This window comes from Hirundo rustica, chromosome 7 (genome assembly GCF_015227805.2).
Source record: "Hirundo rustica isolate bHirRus1 chromosome 7, bHirRus1.pri.v3, whole genome shotgun sequence".
NCBI classification, from domain to species: Eukaryota; Metazoa; Chordata; class Aves; order Passeriformes; family Hirundinidae; genus Hirundo; species Hirundo rustica.
In genome coordinates this window covers 5,779,967-5,800,167 of record NC_053456.1, presented here as the reverse complement: position 1 = coordinate 5,800,167, position 20,201 = coordinate 5,779,967, and the positions used below count along the sequence as shown (strand labels likewise).

Here is a 20,201-nt window from a genome sequence, read left to right as displayed (position 1 = left end):
TTTCAACCATTTTTAGACTCTGAAGACAGGAAAGATTATGACCTTATTTTGCCTACACCTCTTGGCATTAAAGCTCTTGTCTAGCCTCATAGCTCATCCTATTGTTCCTGTACTGTTCCAGTCATTTGATTTGCACTGCTGCATGGCTTTAGTTTTAGTGTTTGGCCTGAGTGTGCCTTCCTGGAATTATCAGTCATTATTTTCAGATGTTCTAATGACATTTAATTCCAGAGTTTTGAAAACGCTAATTTACTTTTCTCAAATTGAAGGTGCCATGGTACAATATAATTTTACTGGTTCGTAGTTGATGCTCTCAGTCTTTAGCTTTTTACCCTTTGGAATCTGTTGGAATGCATTTTTAAAGGAGAATTGATTGTAGCTTTGGTAAATGAATATAATTACAGAGGCTGTCTGTAATTGGATTTTTACTTAAGAGGAATTAAATTTATGTTATGTTTCCTTATTGGAGGCAATGCTGTGCCTGTAATATTTCATTCTCAATACAATTCCTTTTGTTAGGATCATGTCAGGCATGAGCACCTGAGAGCACCTGAGTTCCCTCAGTTTGATGCTGACACGCTTCTTTGGTGATGATGAAACCTCATCCAATGATGCCTTCAGTGCCTCTGCAGTCTGACAGTGTACAAACATTTGATTTCACCATCTAAAAGTTTATGGGAGAAGTGTCTGTTATTTACTTTCAATTTAGGAGAAATGCAGTTACAGAATGTAGCTCCCATCTGCTTGTGTGTGCCATATGCTGAGATGCTGGCACACAGACACGCTCTTGTGGGTGGGACTGCAAAGCCAGAAGACAGAGACTGTCACACTGAATATCCCTTTAGCAGTCCTTGCTCACTCTCCTGGAGGGGCCCTGTGGCAGCAGAAAGGGACATTTGCTCCCCAAGCTCTACATTTAACACTTGACTTAAGCCTTGAAGCAAAGCAGTTGTATCTGCAGCTATTTTCATTGCTCGTATTAATCGCTTCAGAGGTGCATCCACACAGTCTGCTAAACAATTCCAGCCCTGCCCTGAAAAAAAGTTGTTTTTTCTTCCAGCCTCTTAAACCTGGCTACCTTTCAGTTTAATTCATGATCTCATGTTTATGATTACAAGAGAAAGTGTTGGGTTGTTTTTTATTTTTTTGTGACAGCAGTTCTTTTTATATCAGTGGAACTGCATTAAAACGTCATCCCACAGTTTTGGCCCCAAGTGTTTAATTCCAGTTTGGTGGGGTTGACTGGTAGTAATAAAAAAGAATAGTGGGAGTTTAAAAGGAAATCCTGCATTTCCTCTCTTCGTGGGAATCAATTTTATAATTTGAAAGCCTTTTTCTGGCAGTGTCCTATTATTAGCTGTTTTATTCATATGTTTGTGTCCATTTTAAATGCTGCAGAGATGGTGGAAATCACACATTATGCCTAGGAGGGATTTTTACTCTGATTTTTTTTCTCAGTGCATAGGACTGCAAATGGACTGCATTTGCTCTCTGGGGGTATCCCACCTGAAAAAACAAAAGAGATGTTGACATAGCATAAGTAGCTTTGTGGTATGAGTTTATTTAAAACCATTGTGACAGAACTGAGGATTAAGGGGAAGTAATTTTTATGCAGCGTAAACCACATATGAGCCAAACCAATCAGTAGTTCGAAACCACTGAGGATAAATAATTTTACTTTGTTGAAGGTTCACTGAAAACAAATTTCTCTCATTCTCTTTCCAGAAGTGCCTGTATATGAAAATATTTTTTTTCTTAGGAGTTAAAGCTGAGTAAAGTGGGAAGTTTGCAGGAAGCAGAAGTGAGGGGATTGGTTCCTGATGGAACCACTGGAGTTGGGTCCATCATCTCTGCTGCTTTTTGCCTGCCCCTTCCCAGTCTGTTAAAATGCCCTAATGGGCTTTTGCTTTATAATTTCATTTATTTTAGCAGTTCATGCAGCTCACCTCAAGCCAGGTTTTGAGTGTGTAGCAAGAGTCACAGGAGATCCTCCTCCTTCCCTCCTTTAGGTGTGTCTCTTACCAGAGGATACATTAAATATTCTTTTCAGCCCCTTCTTGTCTCCATGCTTATACATAGCTAATCCACTATATTATTTGTTATTTTAACTTTCCTCTCCCATGTTTCTTTGTCAATAATTTCTTTAAGCTCCACAATCTTTGTCAAATATTTGCCCTGATTTCATATGTCCTTTTATATATCTATCTATTTATTTTAGCATCCAAATAGGCTCAGTGAACTTGGTGAATTATTTCTGTCCTTACAGCTGTGGCCATTTGTGCAGAAGATCGGGCAGTCAGATAATACCTGATCACAGCAATGGGGCGTCTGGTTTAACATCGATACCTAGAACTTCATCACTTGTACTGACATCATTAATAAATGTCAGGAATGAACTGTGCTTTTCTGCCAGCCCACGGTGAACATTGCAGCGGGCTGGTTTTTCCTGCAATCCCAGCTCACCCCAGTGCACATTGCAGCGGGGTGGTTTTTCCTGCAATCCCAGCTCGCCCCAGTGAACATTGCAGCGGGCTGGTTTTTCCTGCAGTCGCGGTTCACCCCAGTGCACATTGCAGCGGGCTGGTTTTTCCTGCAGTCACAGTTCACCCCAGTGCACATTGCAGCGGGCTGGTTTTTCCTGCAGTCACAGTTCACCCCAGTGAACATTGCAGCAGGCTGGTTTTTCCTGCAATCCCAGCTCACCCCAGTGAACATTGCAGCAGGGTGGTATTTCCTGCAATCCCAGCTTGCCCCAGTGAACATTGCAGCAGGCTGGTTTTTCCTGCAGTCGCAGTTCACCACAGTGAACGTTGCAGCAGGCTGGTTTTTCCTGCAATTGCAGTTCACCGCAGTGAACGTTGCAGCGGGGTGGTATTTCCTGCAATCCCAGCTCACCCCAGTGCACATTGCAGCGGGCTGGTTTTTCCTGCAGTCACAGTTCACCCCAGTGAACGTTGCAGCAGGCTGGTTTTTCCTGCAATCCCAGCTCACCCCAGTGCACATTGCAGCGGGCTGGATTTTCCTGCAATCGCAGTTCCTGCTGCTGGTGCTGGCAGTGCAGGACGATGCTCGTGTCCCTGCCAGGTGCTGTCACGATGCTGAGGAGATGCTCTGCAGCCCCTTGGCCCCACCTGGTGTGGTCACAGCTTTGGTGCCACACCCGGGCTGTCCTTGCTGAAGGCAGTGAGGCTGCACAGACCTTGGGCACCTGAGTGTCTCCCTTGTTTAACCTTGCTGGAGAGGGCAATGACGCCGTGTCCCCGCGCAGAGCGGTGGCCTCTGTCCCGTAATTGAGGACAGGGAGGGCTCCCACTCTTGACGTCTGGAGCTGGGAGCTAGGAAGGGTCACGGGATTGGAAGTGAAAGGCAAGGATCAGCAATTTAGAGGTGGTTATTAATATGCTGATTTGCTGTCACTTGAGTCTAAAGAGACTTTTAACAATTGCTTGCCTTTTGCATGCTCTTCAAAATGCTGATTTTTTTCACAGCATCTAATTACATTTTAATAAGATGGGGTTTTTTTATTTCCAGGTGATTGCCATCCCATTCCTTTCTCCCATACAGTAGTGTAGTTAAAACCCAAAAAGTCATGTGTATTCATTGCAGAGTTACAGCCCAGGAAATCCGTTAACTGTAGGAAAACAGAGTTCTTTTTACTTTTCTTTTCATGCACTCTTACTTACATTAAATGCTGGCAACAAGGAAAATATATGCAGCCTCAAAAACCTGAATTATTTAGCGATTGTAATAAAATAATATCACAGGTTGTTAAAGTTAAATAATAAAATCTAGATTAAATAATTTCATCCCTAGTAGCTTTAGGATATAGTGTGTGGACTTGCCTAGAATCAGAGAGCCCAACGTGACTAAATTCGCACAGCCAAATTCAGTTCATTCTTCTGTCCCTGAGTTTATTACCTTAATCAAGTCATGACCTACCTTTGCTTTGTTTAACCTACACTGGAGGATATAAATAGCCTATAATCTTGGAGGTTTTGTGAGAATTAATTATTAGTAATGAAATGAAAGACTCCATGATGTACAGGCTATTTTTATTTATTATAATTACGTACTCTTAATTCACTGAATTTAGCAAGTTTTATCCTAGGCTTCCCGTGACTCAGATTCATACATTAAATACTTTTGTTCTCAGTCATGCCTGTACAGTACCAATATCCACTGTAAAAAGTTAATTATTAGTTCTGGAAAAGGACAACAGACAAAGTGGGAGAGTATTAGAGGTGTCACAATATTTAGGGAGCTCAGTGTGGAGGAGCCAGACCTGGTACTTACACCTCACTGCAAGAAGCATTTACCTGTAGCATCTGCTCAGTCATTCCCTTCATCTGAAATATGGAAAAAAATTACAGTTTTGGCGAAGGAAGCTCTCTTTTATAGTTTTTAGGGGCTTTTTTCACTACTTTAAAGCAGTTTCAATTCCATGAGTGGCAAGTGCATCGCACCTTGTGAATCCTGGCCTCGACCAAATACTTCTGGCAGGTGGCCACAGCGTTACCTGTTTTCTTACTTGGTTATACAATGTATCATTGGTTAAAGTCTCCCCACAACCTTTAAAATGACTGCCTCCTTGTGAATATTGAGTTTACATCATCATTTAGATAACAGACTGGTCAAATAAGAACGTGTCTTTATGGTTTTGTGACGCTTCCAGCGCATCACTGAGGGACACGTGAACCATGCCCTAAAACCAAATCAGCTTTATTCTGTTAATCCAGGGGGGTGAATTGTGAATCTCACATAGAGCACCAGGACTGACTGCCCATATATATATATATAAAAGAACATAAAAGATTTCTGTCCCGTTGCTTGCAGCTGTGACGTGCCTGTCGGAGCAGGGTGGCTCTGCCGCCATCGGTGACTGCGTGCGGTGGGCAGGAGCGATGCCAGCCCTCGTCCAGGAATGCCTCATTCCCTGCAAGGATGACTGCACTTTCACCCCCTGGTCTAAATTCACAGCCTGCTCCTCTGACTGTGACACAACCAGGAGCAGGAGGCGGTCGCTCACAGGTACGGTCTTTTACGATATTTGTCTGATTGGGAATAATGCCTCTGGGGTGTTGGAGTGGTGGGAAAATCCATCCTTAATTGGTTTTTGATCTGGCACTGATCATTGCCAGCCTTATACACGTTCTAGTACGAGAGCAGTGCTGAAAAACTCGCTGGTGGAAAGGTTTTAGACATAAACCAAATGAAACAGGGACCAGGCTTTGTGCAAGTTTATCTGACCTAATCTGGGAAGTGTGCAGAAAATACATAGACAAGAGTACAAATCAGTGTGATTTTTTGGAGGAAGTTTACAACTGAGAGTTTTGTGCTCAGCAGTATGCCCCAGTTCAACAGGGAAAATTAGTACCATGAAGAAAGAAAACCCAGTACCATTAGAACAGCTTTGTTTGATCTTTTACATGTATTCATTAAACTCACTGGTTCAAACCATTTGATGGAGCAGTTTTCCATACTTGCTGTCGAGGTTTGTTATTATGTTATTTGAATGCTGACCAAACTGAAAAGCTTTAAAACTCATTAACGTGAATAGTTTGGAACTGCATGTTTTGCTGGGAGTTGTCTTCCCCCACATGCATACTTATATCAAATAAAAGTGAATTATACTGTTCATATAGGGTTTATAAGAAATTTGCTGTTATTGTTCTTCTCAACACTCCCATCTTTTCGTGTTTCTGTGTTGTGTTTGAGAGCTAATATGTACCTGGCTCGAGTTTGTTCCTTCAATAGAGGTGAAGCTTCAAAGATTTTGTCTGTGGAGTAGAGTGCTAAAGTTGCTGTAAGAATATCTGCTGAGATAAAAGCTGGGATCTGAAGAGCAGCAAAATGTGGTGGCCCCCGCTGCTCCTTCCTCCTAGACTCACTTGTCCTTGGCTGCATGGCTGTCTTCTTACTCCATCTGTAACTGCTGGAATGTTCCGTGTGTTTTACTAACAATTACAGCATACATTTATGCTGATTTCAAGCTGCTGTTTGTCAGTGTGGCTCATTAAAGGATAAAGATTTCTTTTTCACATAAAACTCCAGTGTTATACAATGCTCTAGTTTCTGGCATAGAGCGTATTCAAAAGTGTTCTCTATACTCAATGCCTGTGCGTTTATAGCAGGAGAAATGCTTGATCCTCAGCAAAATAATAGGTGCCAGATCTTACAAAAAATACATAAAAAATAATGAATAATTACTTACAGGTAGTTTTAAATCTGTTTTTTCTTTATGAATGTTGTGCAAGTTACGAAACAGTACAGCCCTACCTATCCCCTTTCTTACTCTGTTCTGTGTCAGATGGAGATCTGTTCAAGTAAGTGAGAGAGCAGCAAGGGACAACCAAATCAGACACTGGGTTTGGTTTGCCCCTCTCTCAGAAGGGAAAGTCAGTGAGACAGGCTCCAACTTGCATTTGCATAAGAAATTCTGAAAAATAGAGGTAGACAAAAGTCTTGAAAAAAATCTCATCCACAGGAACTCGGTCCAATGATTTAAGGAAAATGCTATTTTGAAAATTATTTTGTGATGTTAAGAGTGAGTACTTTATCCATTTGCATTTCACCTCTGTACATGTGCATGAATTGTACCTCTTGTTCATCAGCTGCGTGTGTCTGTACTCAAGTGAATGCTTTGGCTTCATTAGAAGTCCATTAATAATGTCATTTAGTGGAAATCTTCTAATTGTTTGCTAAGTATTTGCTTGCCCTCCACTCAATTTTTAATAATATAATTCATTTTACTTTGTAATTCATCATCGACTCTGCATATGAAATTAGTAATTACTTAAGTAAAATACTTACTACAGAACGTACCAAAATTCAAAGTCATTACTATGAAAACAGTTTTTAGGTGAGTTTTCCATTAATTAATCCAGTCAGTTAATTCACCGTATTGTGGATGCAAAACCTTTCTGTAATTTTAATGTTTCCTATAACTTTTATGTATAGTATGTATTACCTGATAATATTTAATATATACAACGTTTGTCAGTATTCAGAACTGTAATTTTAAAAGAAAATACTATTTAATTGATGGGTTTATGTCCTCAAAAATCTTCGAAGATTCTATTTTTAGCAGTGATTTTTAAAGCAGTCTGTGAGGATGATAAAAATACCACTACCACTAATTCTAAAAATATTTCTTTGTGAAGAGTATGGGATCAGTGTCACTTTTCCCCTTAAAATAGGGCTTTCATAGCAACTTCATGGAGGGGGAAGATTCCAACAAAACAGATGGCAGGGCAAGTTGGAAAAAAATCAGTCACATAAGTTTGAAATTATTAGCATCCTTACCTCAGTCTGTTGTGCTTCGTGTCACGATGGCAAAACATGGGCAAATCCCAAATTCCCATGTTTAGTAATACAATGCAGAACGCACAACTGCACATACAGAGTTTCTGGCTCCTCATGGCTTCTCAAACAGAAAAGGCTGGAAATTCCATTAGAGAGCTCCCGAGTCAAAGTCTTTTAAAAGACTTTCCTTGAAGTATAGGGAGTTGTACCTGCATTTCCTCATAAACATGTACATAAAAATATAAAGATAGATTTATCTACCAAACTATAAAGATGCTGGCACTAATTGATTTTTTTTTTTTTGGGGGGGGGGAATCCCTTTGTGCTGGCAAATTCTACATTCCCCAGAACTCTGGCAATACAGTTTTGAAAGAGCTGGGGCTTGAAGGATGGTGGTATTGAGGGTCTACAGTCAGGGGCCTTTCCTTTGGAGGAACATATTTGTATGAAATAGGCATTGATGAAACCCAGCTTGTGTGTGGTGAAATGGCTCTTGGTTCCAGACTGGACAGGGGGTTGTTGAGTTATATAACTTATCTTTTGGTTTTAGTATCTTATTTGTGTGCAATGAAGAGAAAACATTTCTTCTGGGATCAAAGCTTGAAAACCTTCTGCAGAAGTGTTTTTAGTGCATCCAAGATCTCCAAGGAATGTTCTAAGGATGGGATACAGATGCAGTTTGTTGCTGAAGATGAATTCTCGTTTCGGTGCAGATGCCAAATGCAAAGACATTCCTGAGCTCAGCCGGCATCAAGATTGTTCGGCTGCACGCTGGCTGACCTGTGCCACGAAAAGCATTCATTTTTATCTTTAGAGGCTGTGTACAGACATTTGTTCCCTTAAGCAGTTGTAGGGATGCCGGGAGCTTGAACTTTCCTTTTTGCATTATTTCTTCTCGTACTGGGGACCCCTTCTCGTGCCTTGAAGTCCTGCAGGAGGAGGGCATGGAGAGTGCAGTTGCAGAGAGCTGTACTCTGGGTTTATTTGAATGCTGCTGCTGCTGCTTCCTAAAACTACTGAAAGAGCCTTCTTTTAAAACCTGTTGAAGGAACAGAGCAAAGGAAAACATAAAAGCAAACACAACCGTTGAAATGCTTTCCAACGCTAATAATTTACTGAGGATTATCTCTTTCTGTTTTCTTCAAAGCATGGTTTGTGTGCACGGCTCATCTTTAACTAATTTGTAAAGAAATCTCAAAAGAAGTTGTAGCTAATGCAGGGTCGTCCGGAAGTTGTCCTGGCAACCATTGATTGTGAACAAATAGAGATAAAGCAATCAATATATTTCCATCAGATAATTAGAGGAAAATGATATTATATGAAATTACAAAGCGGTTTCTGGGCAGACCATTCCTAGAGTAAAACTCTGTATTTTACTCCTTGATCTACCCATCAGAAGAGTGTTTCCAAGTTCTCTGGTTGCCCCTGGAGATAAGTACGTTGTCCTTGCACGCCAGAGCACTGGCAGCAGCTAATAGACGCTTCAGAAACATCCCTGAATATTAACATTCAGATTGTCTTGGTTCTAAGGTGTTGAATTCATGCAAGTATAAATAATATGACGTGTTGTTATCAAGAGCAGCAGATGTTGAGCTAACGCACAGATTTCTGTGGTTGGAACAGGGCGAAGCAGAAAGCGAGACAAATGCCAGGACGCAGAAGTTTATCCTCAAGTCGAAACAGAGCCGTGCCCCTGCGAGGTGTTCACCTCCCAGCCCCATGGAAATTGGTCTGACTGCATTATCAGAGGGGCTCCATCCCAGCTGCAGCTGGGAATGCCATCCCAGGGAGCGGCCAGGGAGTGTGGCCAGGGCGTGCGGCTGCGAGCCATCGCCTGCTACGACAGCACCGGAAGGCTGGTGGAGCCCTCTCGCTGTAGCAGTTCAGGTAAGGAGGTGTAAAACAGCCCACAGCAGGTGTGAATAGCACTCCTTGTCTCATTGTGGAGCTTATCCGAGGTGTGTGCTTGCTGGAATAGCTCTCACAGATTTGCCCTGGGCGTTGAACAGAGTTCGTGGAATATTCTTATTGCTCTTTAGTACTGAGGTTTTCCTCAGTGTAAGAGACTGCTGGCATTTATGCAATGGAAATGAAGCACGAGAAGGCTAAAGTTGGCTACACTGCCGGAATACCAGAGGCATTTCTTTTATTTCCCTGAAAATCCCATAAAGGTATAAGCTTTGGAGGAGGTATATTTATTTCTATCAGCATTTTGTTTAAAGTTAACTCCTACTTCCACTTTTCCTTGTTTAGAAATTTTTATTCCCTTTCACTGTGTTTGGAGGTTTGCATGGTTGTTTTCAATGAAGGAATTTGCAATTTTCTAGAGATAATCATATTTAATTACAAAATGCCTGTGATGTCACCTGCTGTCCCTCATGCCAGGCACACATGGCTTCAGCAGCCAGTGGTCTCCTCCTTGCAATTATGTGCCAGCGTTAAGCTCAAATTCACAGAGTATATTTTCAAAAACTCATGGAGTATATCTTCATATCCCTGCTTCCTGGAGTGCTGCCCACTTACATTTCTTGTATAATCAAGTAGCCTACGTCAGAAAGAGGGCAGAATTAAAATTAGGGAGAGCAGGATGTGACATTCCATTTGGGTTTTTTTCCCCATTTCCATTGTATGCAGTTCATTGAATGGTTTAAGTTGGAAGTGACCCTAAATATCATCTCATCTCCCTTTCACTATCCCAAGCCCCATCCAACCCCATTGAACACTTCCAGGGATGGGGCAGCCACAACTTCTCTGGGAAACTTGTGCTGGAGCTTCACCACCCTCACAGTTAATTTCTTCCTGGTATCGAATCTAACCCTGACCTCTGTGCGTTTGAGGCCATTCCCCCTTGTCCTATCACTTACGACAGACATTAGGTTTTGTTTTAGGAGCAAAATCTCTAGCTGGGCTGCCCCCAAGCCACTGCCACTCTCTGACTTACATCCAGAAGTCTTGGGACACCACAGAGCAGGGTGTAGAATGAAAACTGCTGATGAGCTGTACAGTGGGAGGGGGAGAAAGGATGTCTCAGGAGGAGATTCAGTCATACAGTGGGCACCACGACTATTCCTGAGGGTATAAAGGAGCAGAGAAATCAGCTCTCTGGAGAGTCTTCATGATAGGATCAGCAGCCTGAGCTGCATGTAATAAAAGGAAAAAACTTCCACCCTAATGAAGTGATTCAGTCCTGGAATGAATTCCTCTTGCAGCTGTTGATGGCTGTTCCAGCTGGCTGCACGGGTTCATAAAGCAGCTCTCCATGGTTTGTGTTTCAACAGTGTGCTTTTGTACCAATTGATTATGCCTCTGTGGCCCATGAAGGAGGAGTAGTATACCTTTCCCCCACGTTACCTTTTCTTCTGCAAAAAGGGAGCTGCTGGGTTTTGGAAGGTGGGTTTGCCTGTGGCGTGACTTGCTCTTTTGAGAAACTCAGGGTTTTTAGCACTATTAAAAAGGGAAGGTTGTCTCTGCGTGGGGCTTTTCTAAATAACCTTGAAGCCTGTTTTCTGTCAGTGATATTTATGTGGCATTTTTAATGGTCTGGCTTCTCTTAGGGAGGTAATAGGGAGTGGTAGCTCCAGGGGAATATTGTTCACTTTCTTGTCTTCAGCTTTTTACGTGAGCAAAAATGATTGTGGCACTGCCCTGGCACAAGGCCCACATCAGAGGCAGAGGGGTGGTCAGTGACTTTGGGCATAGAGTGACTAAAAATGGGCAGAAGCTCCACAGGCTCTACTTCCCTCACCTGGGACCTGCCTTCCAAGGTTACATGAGGACAAGTCTGATATTTATGGTCCCTAGAGCTGGGAACATTCAAAAGGCACTTCTGAACACCTTACTGAATTAGTGATAGAAACAAATCATTATCCAATTAATAATTAGCAGAATGCTTTTCAATCATAATGGAGAAGAACAATTTACAGAAGCATGCAGAATTGCTAAGTCCTGCGAAATTATTCATGACAGTGTGTTTTTTAAGCAGCTCCGTTTGTCTTGCTCACAATTAGTATCAGGTGACCTTTTAACATTTGCTGGCTGGCCATGATTATGGCTAATTAATCTATTGTCTTATATATTGAATGCCAACCACTGTGATACCTGGGCATTGTTCTTGCTTTATGAGGTGGGGATAAGCAGGTTCCTCTTTTACTCATTTCAGGTCTTTGGACTTCTCTTTGTTTCTTGCTCTTCCTTCTGCAGGACAGTGCTTTTCCTTCCTTTCCCTTGAACCAGAACAGAAGTGAGAAGTTTTAAGACTTAGACCTCAGTTCTTTGATGGGTCCTTTTGAAGAACTGCAAAATGTAGAAAGGGAGATGTAGGGCTGTAAATTGTGCCTTTAGAGTAGGAGTAAATTTGTCCCAGATTTGTCAATGTCCTGAGTACATGATGTAGGATAATAAAAATGTGTGGAACAGAATAGGTCAGTTTGTAGCTTTTCTGGAGAGCAAATTCTGGGCTTTTGCCCTGAATCACTGCTGCAGTGATTTTCGTTTTCCCTGACTGAAACCCTGTGAACTTAAACTTGAGCAGGGTTTATTTCACTTGGTCAGTGTGACCTATTATGTGAGTGTATCAAGTTGTCAAGTGAATGTACAGTTCACTTGCATCTGGTGTGGAAATAAACTGCTCAGAAGGGTTCTGGTTCTGAGGCCCTTCTCTTACGTTGACTTTTCTGAGTTATTTCTGCATTTGCAACTTGGAGGGCAAGGGGGGAACCTAACCGAAAACCCAGTTTAGTCTGTTTGTCTGTGTTTCCTAGGAGTTTAGACTCTTAACTGTCCTAAGCTTATTATCTGCAAATACATTAACCCTTTAAGCATAAATTGCCAACTGGAAATGGATCTTTTCTCCCCATTGGTGTAGTTACTGCAAGCAGAGTATCCCAGGGTCCAGAGAGAGTCAAGACAGAAGCATTCCAGCTATTTCTTTTTGGAAATGCTCTACCTGCCTGCCTGGGCTGGAGGGAGAGACCTCTGCCCTGACCCACCAGAGCTGAGCAAGCCTGGTATCAACACTTTGGGTCAGATCCCCACTGACTGATTTACCCATCCTTACTGCCATTTCATTGTGTGTTATCTCGTGGTCATTAGATATGACAAGCTTAAAAATACAAATCATAGGCTTTTATAAATTGTATTCCTTTCTTTACCAAATCTTTTCTCCAGGAAAAAAGTGCGTTGTTTTTGTTGTTTTCTGGGTTTTTTTTTTCCCCATGGGTGGCTTTTGTGATAAACTGCTTTATTTTGTTGGTGTGACCTTTTTCCTTGATCACCCATACAATAAGCTTGAAAAACGAGTGATCTGCCTTTTCCAGTTGAGGTAGTGATTTTCTCCCATATTTGGTTCACCCTGGTTTTGCTCCCTTCAGATTGGAAATACACCTATGAAATCATGGATAGAGGTAACTACCTCTAACTACATCACAAAACTATAATCTGTAGTTTGCCTCGATTTTCCTTCCCATCAGAGGACTGTTTGTACTGTGTTGAGCTCACTGCTAGGGCAGAGGGTCTCCATTTGCTAACTCGTGTGTGGAGCATCCTCTTTGGCCATGAAACTGTGCTTTTAATTGCAGTTCATCCGCTTCTCAATCTGTCATCTGAGCTGCTCGTACTATTTTTGAATTTCCATCTCCTTTGTTTTGAATGATTTCCCGTCGTCCCTTTGCTTCCCTTTCTTGTGTGCAATGCCAACAGGGTTTTTTAATCTTAGAGGCACATAGGGTGCCTCATCTGTTCCAAATCAAAGGCTGGAGATTTCTGTGCTCTTGCATGGAGGTTCTGCTTTTGATCCGACGGGCAATTTATGGAAAGCAGGAATTTATGAAGAGTGCTTATCCTATTCTGCTTCTGCTGGGCTCGCAACAACAGGAACCTGGAAGAAAAAGGCACGACAGACAAATGGATCCTGGTTTTAAATCACTTAGCTGCAACCTGCGCTCACCTTAAAAAGCTTTAATTATCTCTGAATTTATGAAGGGCACGGCAGGGATGCTCAAACACCTCCTTAACTCCCAACAGTGCAATGTCTCCTTCTGTAAGCTCCAGTTGAGTGAGGACAAACCCATCCTAAAATGAAAATGCTGGGATTGACTCCCCCCACTTTAGGAGAAAATGAGCTGTTTTCAATCCCTAGATTTTAATAAGCATTCTGCGAGTTTTTTGTTTGTATAGCTCAAAAAGCCATAAGCAGAGCCTAATAGGTTAAGGGAATATGAGTCAGGTCTGTCCTGGTCTGAAAGCAAACTTGCTGCTCCTACAAGGTGGCAGTTTTGGGGGAAAAACTAAATTTAAAAAAAAAAGGTTGAAAATGCAACATTGAATAGGTGCCTGTTTATTTTTGGAAGTGTATCAGTTTTAGTAACTACTGTGGTATACATCTTTGTACATCTAGTAAATTTTATTTTGAAGAGTGAAATTGTAGAAATCCCTGATTTTGAAAATCTTCAGAAACAGAAACTTTTCTAAACAGACGTTTTCCTGTGTTTCTGAAAATTTTCTGAAGTTTAATTTCATTCTTAGTCTGAGTGACATTTTATATTGAAATTTCAGTTTTTAGTACAACCTGTTGATTTCAGGACCCAGCTAGGCTCTCTGTAATCACTGTCCAGAGATAACAGAGACATCCTGGTTTTATCAACACTGCAGCACAAATCCAAAACACAGCCCTGTACCAGAAACTGTGAAGAGAATTAACTCCACCCCAGCCAAAACCAGCACAGTCTCTCTCTGTTGCCTTTTTATTGCATGAGTGGATTCCAAGAATGGCTGTATTGCTGCTAGAAAGCTTTTCAAAGACTGCTAGAGAAAGAAATTTCAGCCAAAAATTCACCTTATTTCCTGTCTAGCCCATCCCCTGGCATGGGAATTAAGTCTGGGTCACAGGACTGTCCTGGACTCCTTGAAGCCACTGCCACTTTTGACTGTTTTCTGCTCTCTCACAGCTAAATAGCTTCTAAAATTAGCTCTGAATTCCTGGCTGGGTTCTGCTCTGGACTCTCTCTGACATTCCTACATGTCTCCTTGGGTGTGTGGTGACACTTTTAATTACAGCTGTGGCTGCCAGGGGAGCTGTAACAGACACAGAGCCTGGGAAGGACCTGGCCTCCATTTCTTGTTTGACTACAGGATTTTTACATATTGCTCCCATAATAGTGCTCAAAGAACGTTGATTTATTTCTTATCTTTTCCTTAGTTGGTTGTTTTTTTGGGTTTTTTTTTTTTTTTTTCCAAAATCTGTTCACCATAAGAAAATTTGGCCATGGTTCTTCCTTTATGGATGTTAAAAGACTTATCAAATGAAATTGGATCACAGGACAACTGTTCAGACATTGAGTTCTCTGTGTTTTCCTGGCAACAGAATCAAAGCCATCAAAAAAGTTATTTCTGAATGGGTCAAACTGGCTATCAAAGTAGCTTATTTAAAGCAAGGTAAGACTTCCCCTGAGGCGTTAGTACACAGAAATGTACGTTCTTCTAGGTTTTTATCTTCTTGAAGAAAGGAAGCATGCATCCTAAGAAAAAATTTTTAGAAACTTGGCTTTTGGAGCAGCATCCTCTGTAAGTGCTGCATTTAGTCAGAGTGATGTCTGTTGTTACTCCTTGGCTCTAAATACCTATCTTTATTGCTTATCTTCTTGCCCAAATTTCGTTTATGCTTTTTGCTGCATTCCATAAAATGACCCCTTTGAAGAGGTGGCAGTGCCAGACTTTATGAAGGAACGGCTTTTTACTGACCTCAGACAGACTTTCTCATGTTTGACATTCACCATCAGCTCGTGTCCATGCCTCCTGTTCCTATTTTTAGGTTCAGGTAGGGTTTTTTTTTGTCGTTGTTTTTTTTTTTTACAGGTTGATTAAAGCTCTTCCATGGGACTCGGTAATGTTTTTAGTGTAGAAATTGTAACTCAGTGTGGAAATAGTCTATGGGAGCTTTAGGAGAGCTGTGATAGCAGGTTAATGCACTGGCTGATCTCCTGCCCTGATTTCTGCAGCAGGCTGTGGAAGGAGAATTTCCTTGAAATGTGGCCCGTCTCTTCAGCCTTAATAACACATTTGTCACAAATACAGCCTGTTATGAGGCCAGGCTCTAATAAAATGTTACCATACAAAGAGAGACTCAGAATTAACATTTTTCTCTCCCTACTTGTCATTCCATTTAATATGCTAAAGTATGAAGAAATACGCTTTTAGCCTAATCCTGTTCATGAATTACATATGCTCATCCTAAGACCTCTGTACTTCTGCTGCTCATGGAGAGCTTCCTGATCCCTCTGAGATGTGTGTCTGCACTGGGAAGTGGTGTGGTGGTAGTTCACAGGATTCCTCTCATGTCTTACGTGGAGTTTTTTGCAGCGTTTTTTAACCTGTTTGCCTTTTATACAGCTCTGATGAGTGGGACTTTCAGGCAAATAAAGGGATGACAAATAATTTTTGATTGGAAAGTGACAATTCCATATCTTTACCACTGTTGGGAGCCCTGTGGCAGCAGGTGTTGCAATGGAGTTCAGTGGGCATTAAAGGGTTTAATGTCTAATGCATTCTGGAGATTTTCAGAAGCAACTTAATTAAACTTACACTTCAGCTCGGTCTGTTCTAGGGATTATCCCTGTGATACTGATGAGTAGTAGAGAATTCATCCTACCTTAGCCTGTTCCTGGGCCTGAAATGCGCTTTAATAGCTCTGTTCTCCAAGGTTTGCAAATGAGGATGGTGTAAATTAAATTACTGAGAGCCTGGTTTGCAAATCTTCAGATGTCCCTCACTGCAGACAAGAGATTCCCACTGTGGAATCTTGGCTCTCATGTGTACTTGGTAACTTGGGGGAGTGACCACTAAAACCAACGTTATTTAACAGGATTGCTTTGCCTTCTGCATCTGAATTCACTGAAGTCCTCCAGCACAGGAGATTGAACTACACAACCAGAGAGCTCAAAGTCACGCTGCAAAATTGAAACAAAAGTCTATCAGAAATTCAGTACATCAATACTCTTTGCTGGGGCTTGCTCGTGTCACGAAAGCGTCCTGTTTCCCTCTCAAGGTTTTCCATCATATAAATGAGTTGCTGCTCTCCCCGTGCCTGAGCTGTGGAAAACCAGGACTGTTCCCTTCCTTAAAATCATGTTTTCGTCAGTTGTTTTTTATAGTACAGCTTTATTCAAGAAGGTCAGATGCTTCTGCAGCAAGGTGACCTCTGAGAGGTGGAGTGAGACTCCTTATGCAAACAGATGGGACCTGGCAGCACCTCCCTGGATTTTGGGAAAGCACTCCTGGATCTTCCTGGTGCTGGTACTGGTTAGTGGCATCCTTAAAACAGCACCTGTATAATTAAAGTGTGCAGTTGGGCTTCTCATTTAGTGTCGATGGGAGAAGGAATTGAGGCAGAATATTGATTTAAATGTATTGATTTGGGGGTCACTGTGCCATTCACCTCCCGTGACACTGGGGAGGGGGCTGTGGGGGTCACAGCTGGCTCACAACCTTCCCCTGCCTTTCCAGTGCCTGTGTGATCTGCCCGTGAGCAGAGGCCCTCACACTGGGAAAAACCCCTGGAGTTTGTAAATTAAAAATCTAGGAATGTACATTAAAGAAAAAAAAAATTAATGCTGCTTTGAGCCCCCTTGATAATATTAATTGCACACTGATCTAATTAGTGTTCCTGTCTTCTGCAGAGTCATCTGCTGGTTTATTTTGTCTGGAATAAAAGCAATATTGTAATGCAGAATACTTGCTAATTTTCAGGATGCAGGGAGATGCATCAGCGTGTCTTATCCTGTCAGATGAAAGCCATAACGTTGTTGTCCAAGGCAAGTTGTCTGAATGAGGCTTGCCTGTGTCTTGGGGTCGCAGCTTGGCAGCAGAAATGAGGTGGCATATTGTGTTGACAGTGCCCAATGTCGTGGCTTCAGAAACTGGCAGGAAGATGCTCTCCATGGAGGGCCCCAAAGTCTGAAATTGAGTTTCTTAGTGTGCTCCAGCAGAGCCTGAAGCCATTGACCTTCAGGACATACATGATTTACTGAGGGGGGTAGATACTTCCAGTGACATTTGGTGGCAGCTTTTTCTCAGTGTTGGACCCTTGGCTCTGGAAGATGCTTCCTGCCTGGTGCAAATTGCCCAAGTCTGTATCGATCTTCAGAGCACTCTGCAGTGCACATCTATTTTCAGAGCTCTGAGAGAAGTCAGGTGTAGGAGAAAAGGGAATCTGATGGTCTGTGGACAATTTAATTGTGTTCAGGTTTTGAAAAGAGTATTGTTTTCTTATATAAATATCATAATAATAGAAAATACAGTCTTGGATTTGTTTTAAAAACATGCTTGTACTATGAATTGAGTAGCCTGAAAAAATATTTATGGTAAGCAATCCATAATAAAATACAGTGGGCTGACTTTTTTTTCCTGATATATTGAGGATTCCAACGCTGCTAAGAAAAAATAAAAAGCTACTCTGTTTTATTTGAAGAAAACAGATGATTTTCCCAGTGGCAGAGTGATGAGCAAAGTATACAGAAAAACACAGCTGAGCTACTCCCCTAACTGCTATTGATCCCAGTGGATGGTTTTTTATTTGAGTAAGGACTTTGTTAAGATGTCAGGGCTCCCAAGCAGCCAGGCCAGCCCTTCACCATGGGAGAGCAGCCCTGGGAAAAGGAAGCATCATTCCCACCATTGGTTCTGGAGCCTGGACAGACTTGTGCAGTGGATTTCTGCCCTCCTGTATCACATGTTCCCTGTGAGATGAATGTGCACTGTGAAGTCCTATTTATTTGCTCTATTTATTTGCACTCAGAGGCAGCAGCAGACGAGACTCCTTCCCCGGAAGAGTTCTCAGCTTGTTCTGCAATCTGTTACAAGGAAAGTGCTAATTAATGGAGATTTCCTTATTGAGTTAAAAGATTAAATATATCAACTACCAGGGCTTGTATCTAACGCCGGGCGTCTGCTTGCAAGTTCTTTAAGGAGAAAAACTGTAATGCAGAATGGAAGGAAATTAGAAATCATAATGCAAAGTCAGCATCAGCCCAACTGCCTCCTCGGGATTTATAGAGACAGTGAAATTGAGCAATAAAACCAACCTTTGGATGAATTTCAATAACAATAATGTTGAGTTAAACTTACCAGCCTTTTTTACAAGTCCTCTCTGGTCTATTTAGAATCTCTAATCAGTCTGCTACGAGATAACGTGAGCGTGTGCATCTTTTGTTGAGAAAGTGGGAATAGATTAGCTAAGGATCCATTATTTGAGCCTTGCAAAATATTTGATGTGGAAGTTATTTTTGCTGGGGTTTTTTTGGCTGTGCATTTACTGAATGTAAATTAGATTATCTCCTAAATTTCTCAGCAAACTAATAATGCATAAAATCTCTCAAATCCTTGTGTACTATAAAAAAAGAAGATTAAACAGATTTGTTCTGTGGCAAGATTAAATCCTTTTCGGCTGCAACTCGAGTTTTTAGGAACTTAAGTCTCCCAGACTTACTATGTTTAGTTCCCTTCAGTTAATAATTTTCTCCCTTGAAGCAGGATTTAGATTTTCAACAGGGATTATTTGGCATGAGGTGCTCCCCTTGCAGCTCACAAGCTTCTGGAGCCTTTGGTTGTGCTGTGTGGCCCACGGCCAGTGGCTGCCTTGTTCTTGGCACACTGGGAAAGCCTCAGCCATAGAAATATGATCAACTGGTGGAGTTAAGTCTCTGAGCTGCAGTCTGTACTCCATGCTGAGTTTTAACCTGAGGTGAAGCAAGAGATTTGCCTTGCAGGAGATCCCAGAGCTTCAGCTGAGCAGAATTTGGCCCACCAAATGCTGTGGTCCACCAGATCTCCCTTATAAAGTCCTTAGCTATTAAATTTTTAGCACTGCTTGGATTTACTGGTGCTATTTTGTGATATTTCACAGTCAGTAACCAAGTGAATGTAAATATTAATTGTAAAATGAATCCATTTCCCCCCTCCCCTCTGCCTTTGGTCTGTGTAATTAGAAACATTTCTCCTGTGTCACTGTCCACTCTGCTGCTCCCTAGTTTGTTAAAGGGTGATCTCTCCTGTCCCAGACTCCGAGGGAAATTAGCAGTGTTATTGCCAGTGGCAGCTGTGGTGATGCACAGAATTGTCCCTCTCACAGTAACGACCTTGAGTTTTATGAAGCACCTCAAGGTTTACTAACAAGGGTAGAACTGCTAGAAGTTTGTTAATTGAAACCATGAAATACGTTAGAGAGGATACAAATGAGTTTAAAGCCAATTCAATTAGAGGTGCATCTGTTTCCAAAGCTGCTGGAGAAATGTTTATTTTCGCATCACTTTTAAGCCAGCCTCTTGGAATGCTGCTGGCACTGTTGTTTAACACTGTGTGCAGACCTTACACCCACAGCAAATTTATCTTTTGGAAGTGCAGCAGTCTGATTTCCTGATGTTTCCTTGTGAACCCACTGATGTCCTGCCTCTCCCAGCACAACCCGTGTGGCATCACTGACACCCGATTGTTGCTGTATTATGTGAGTTTTGTGAGATGTTTGCAGCTCTGTAGCTGAATTCTCACGGTCTGTACTATAAACAATCGGTGTTTTCCACATTCCTTTCTGATGAGAGTCAACTAACTGACTTCTAGTCTGGCCAGTGGGATGGAGAGGTGGTAACCTTGCTCTCCAATCCCTGGTCATTGTTCAAAATCTGTATAAGCGAGGTCTTTGTAAATAATAAAAAGTTCTTCAGCCTTCATCTTTGTGAAGTCAGATCTGTGAGTATCTTTTGTGTCCTCTAGCGACTCCCCATCACCCAGCTGCCTCCTCTTGCCTTGGCTCTGCTGGGTGGCACAGTAAAAATGGGACAATAACAGGTTTTGCGCCGTGTATTTGTGCCTCTCTGATGCCAGCACGGGTTGCCCAGAGAAGCTGTGGCTGC

At 41.9% G+C, this 20,201-nt stretch overlaps 1 protein-coding gene across 1 annotated transcript in view; it reads left to right on the top strand.

Moving 5' to 3' along the window:
- THSD7B (thrombospondin type 1 domain containing 7B) overlaps positions 1-20,201 on the top strand; it is a 299,161-nt gene that overhangs the window by 198,332 nt on the left and 80,628 nt on the right. Inside the window, exons 14-15 of the mRNA XM_058421403.1 lie at positions 4,834-5,028; positions 8,926-9,189. Coding sequence (XP_058277386.1) covers positions 4,834-5,028; positions 8,926-9,189 — 459 coding nt within the window. The remainder of the gene's footprint in view (positions 1-4,833; positions 5,029-8,925; positions 9,190-20,201) is intronic.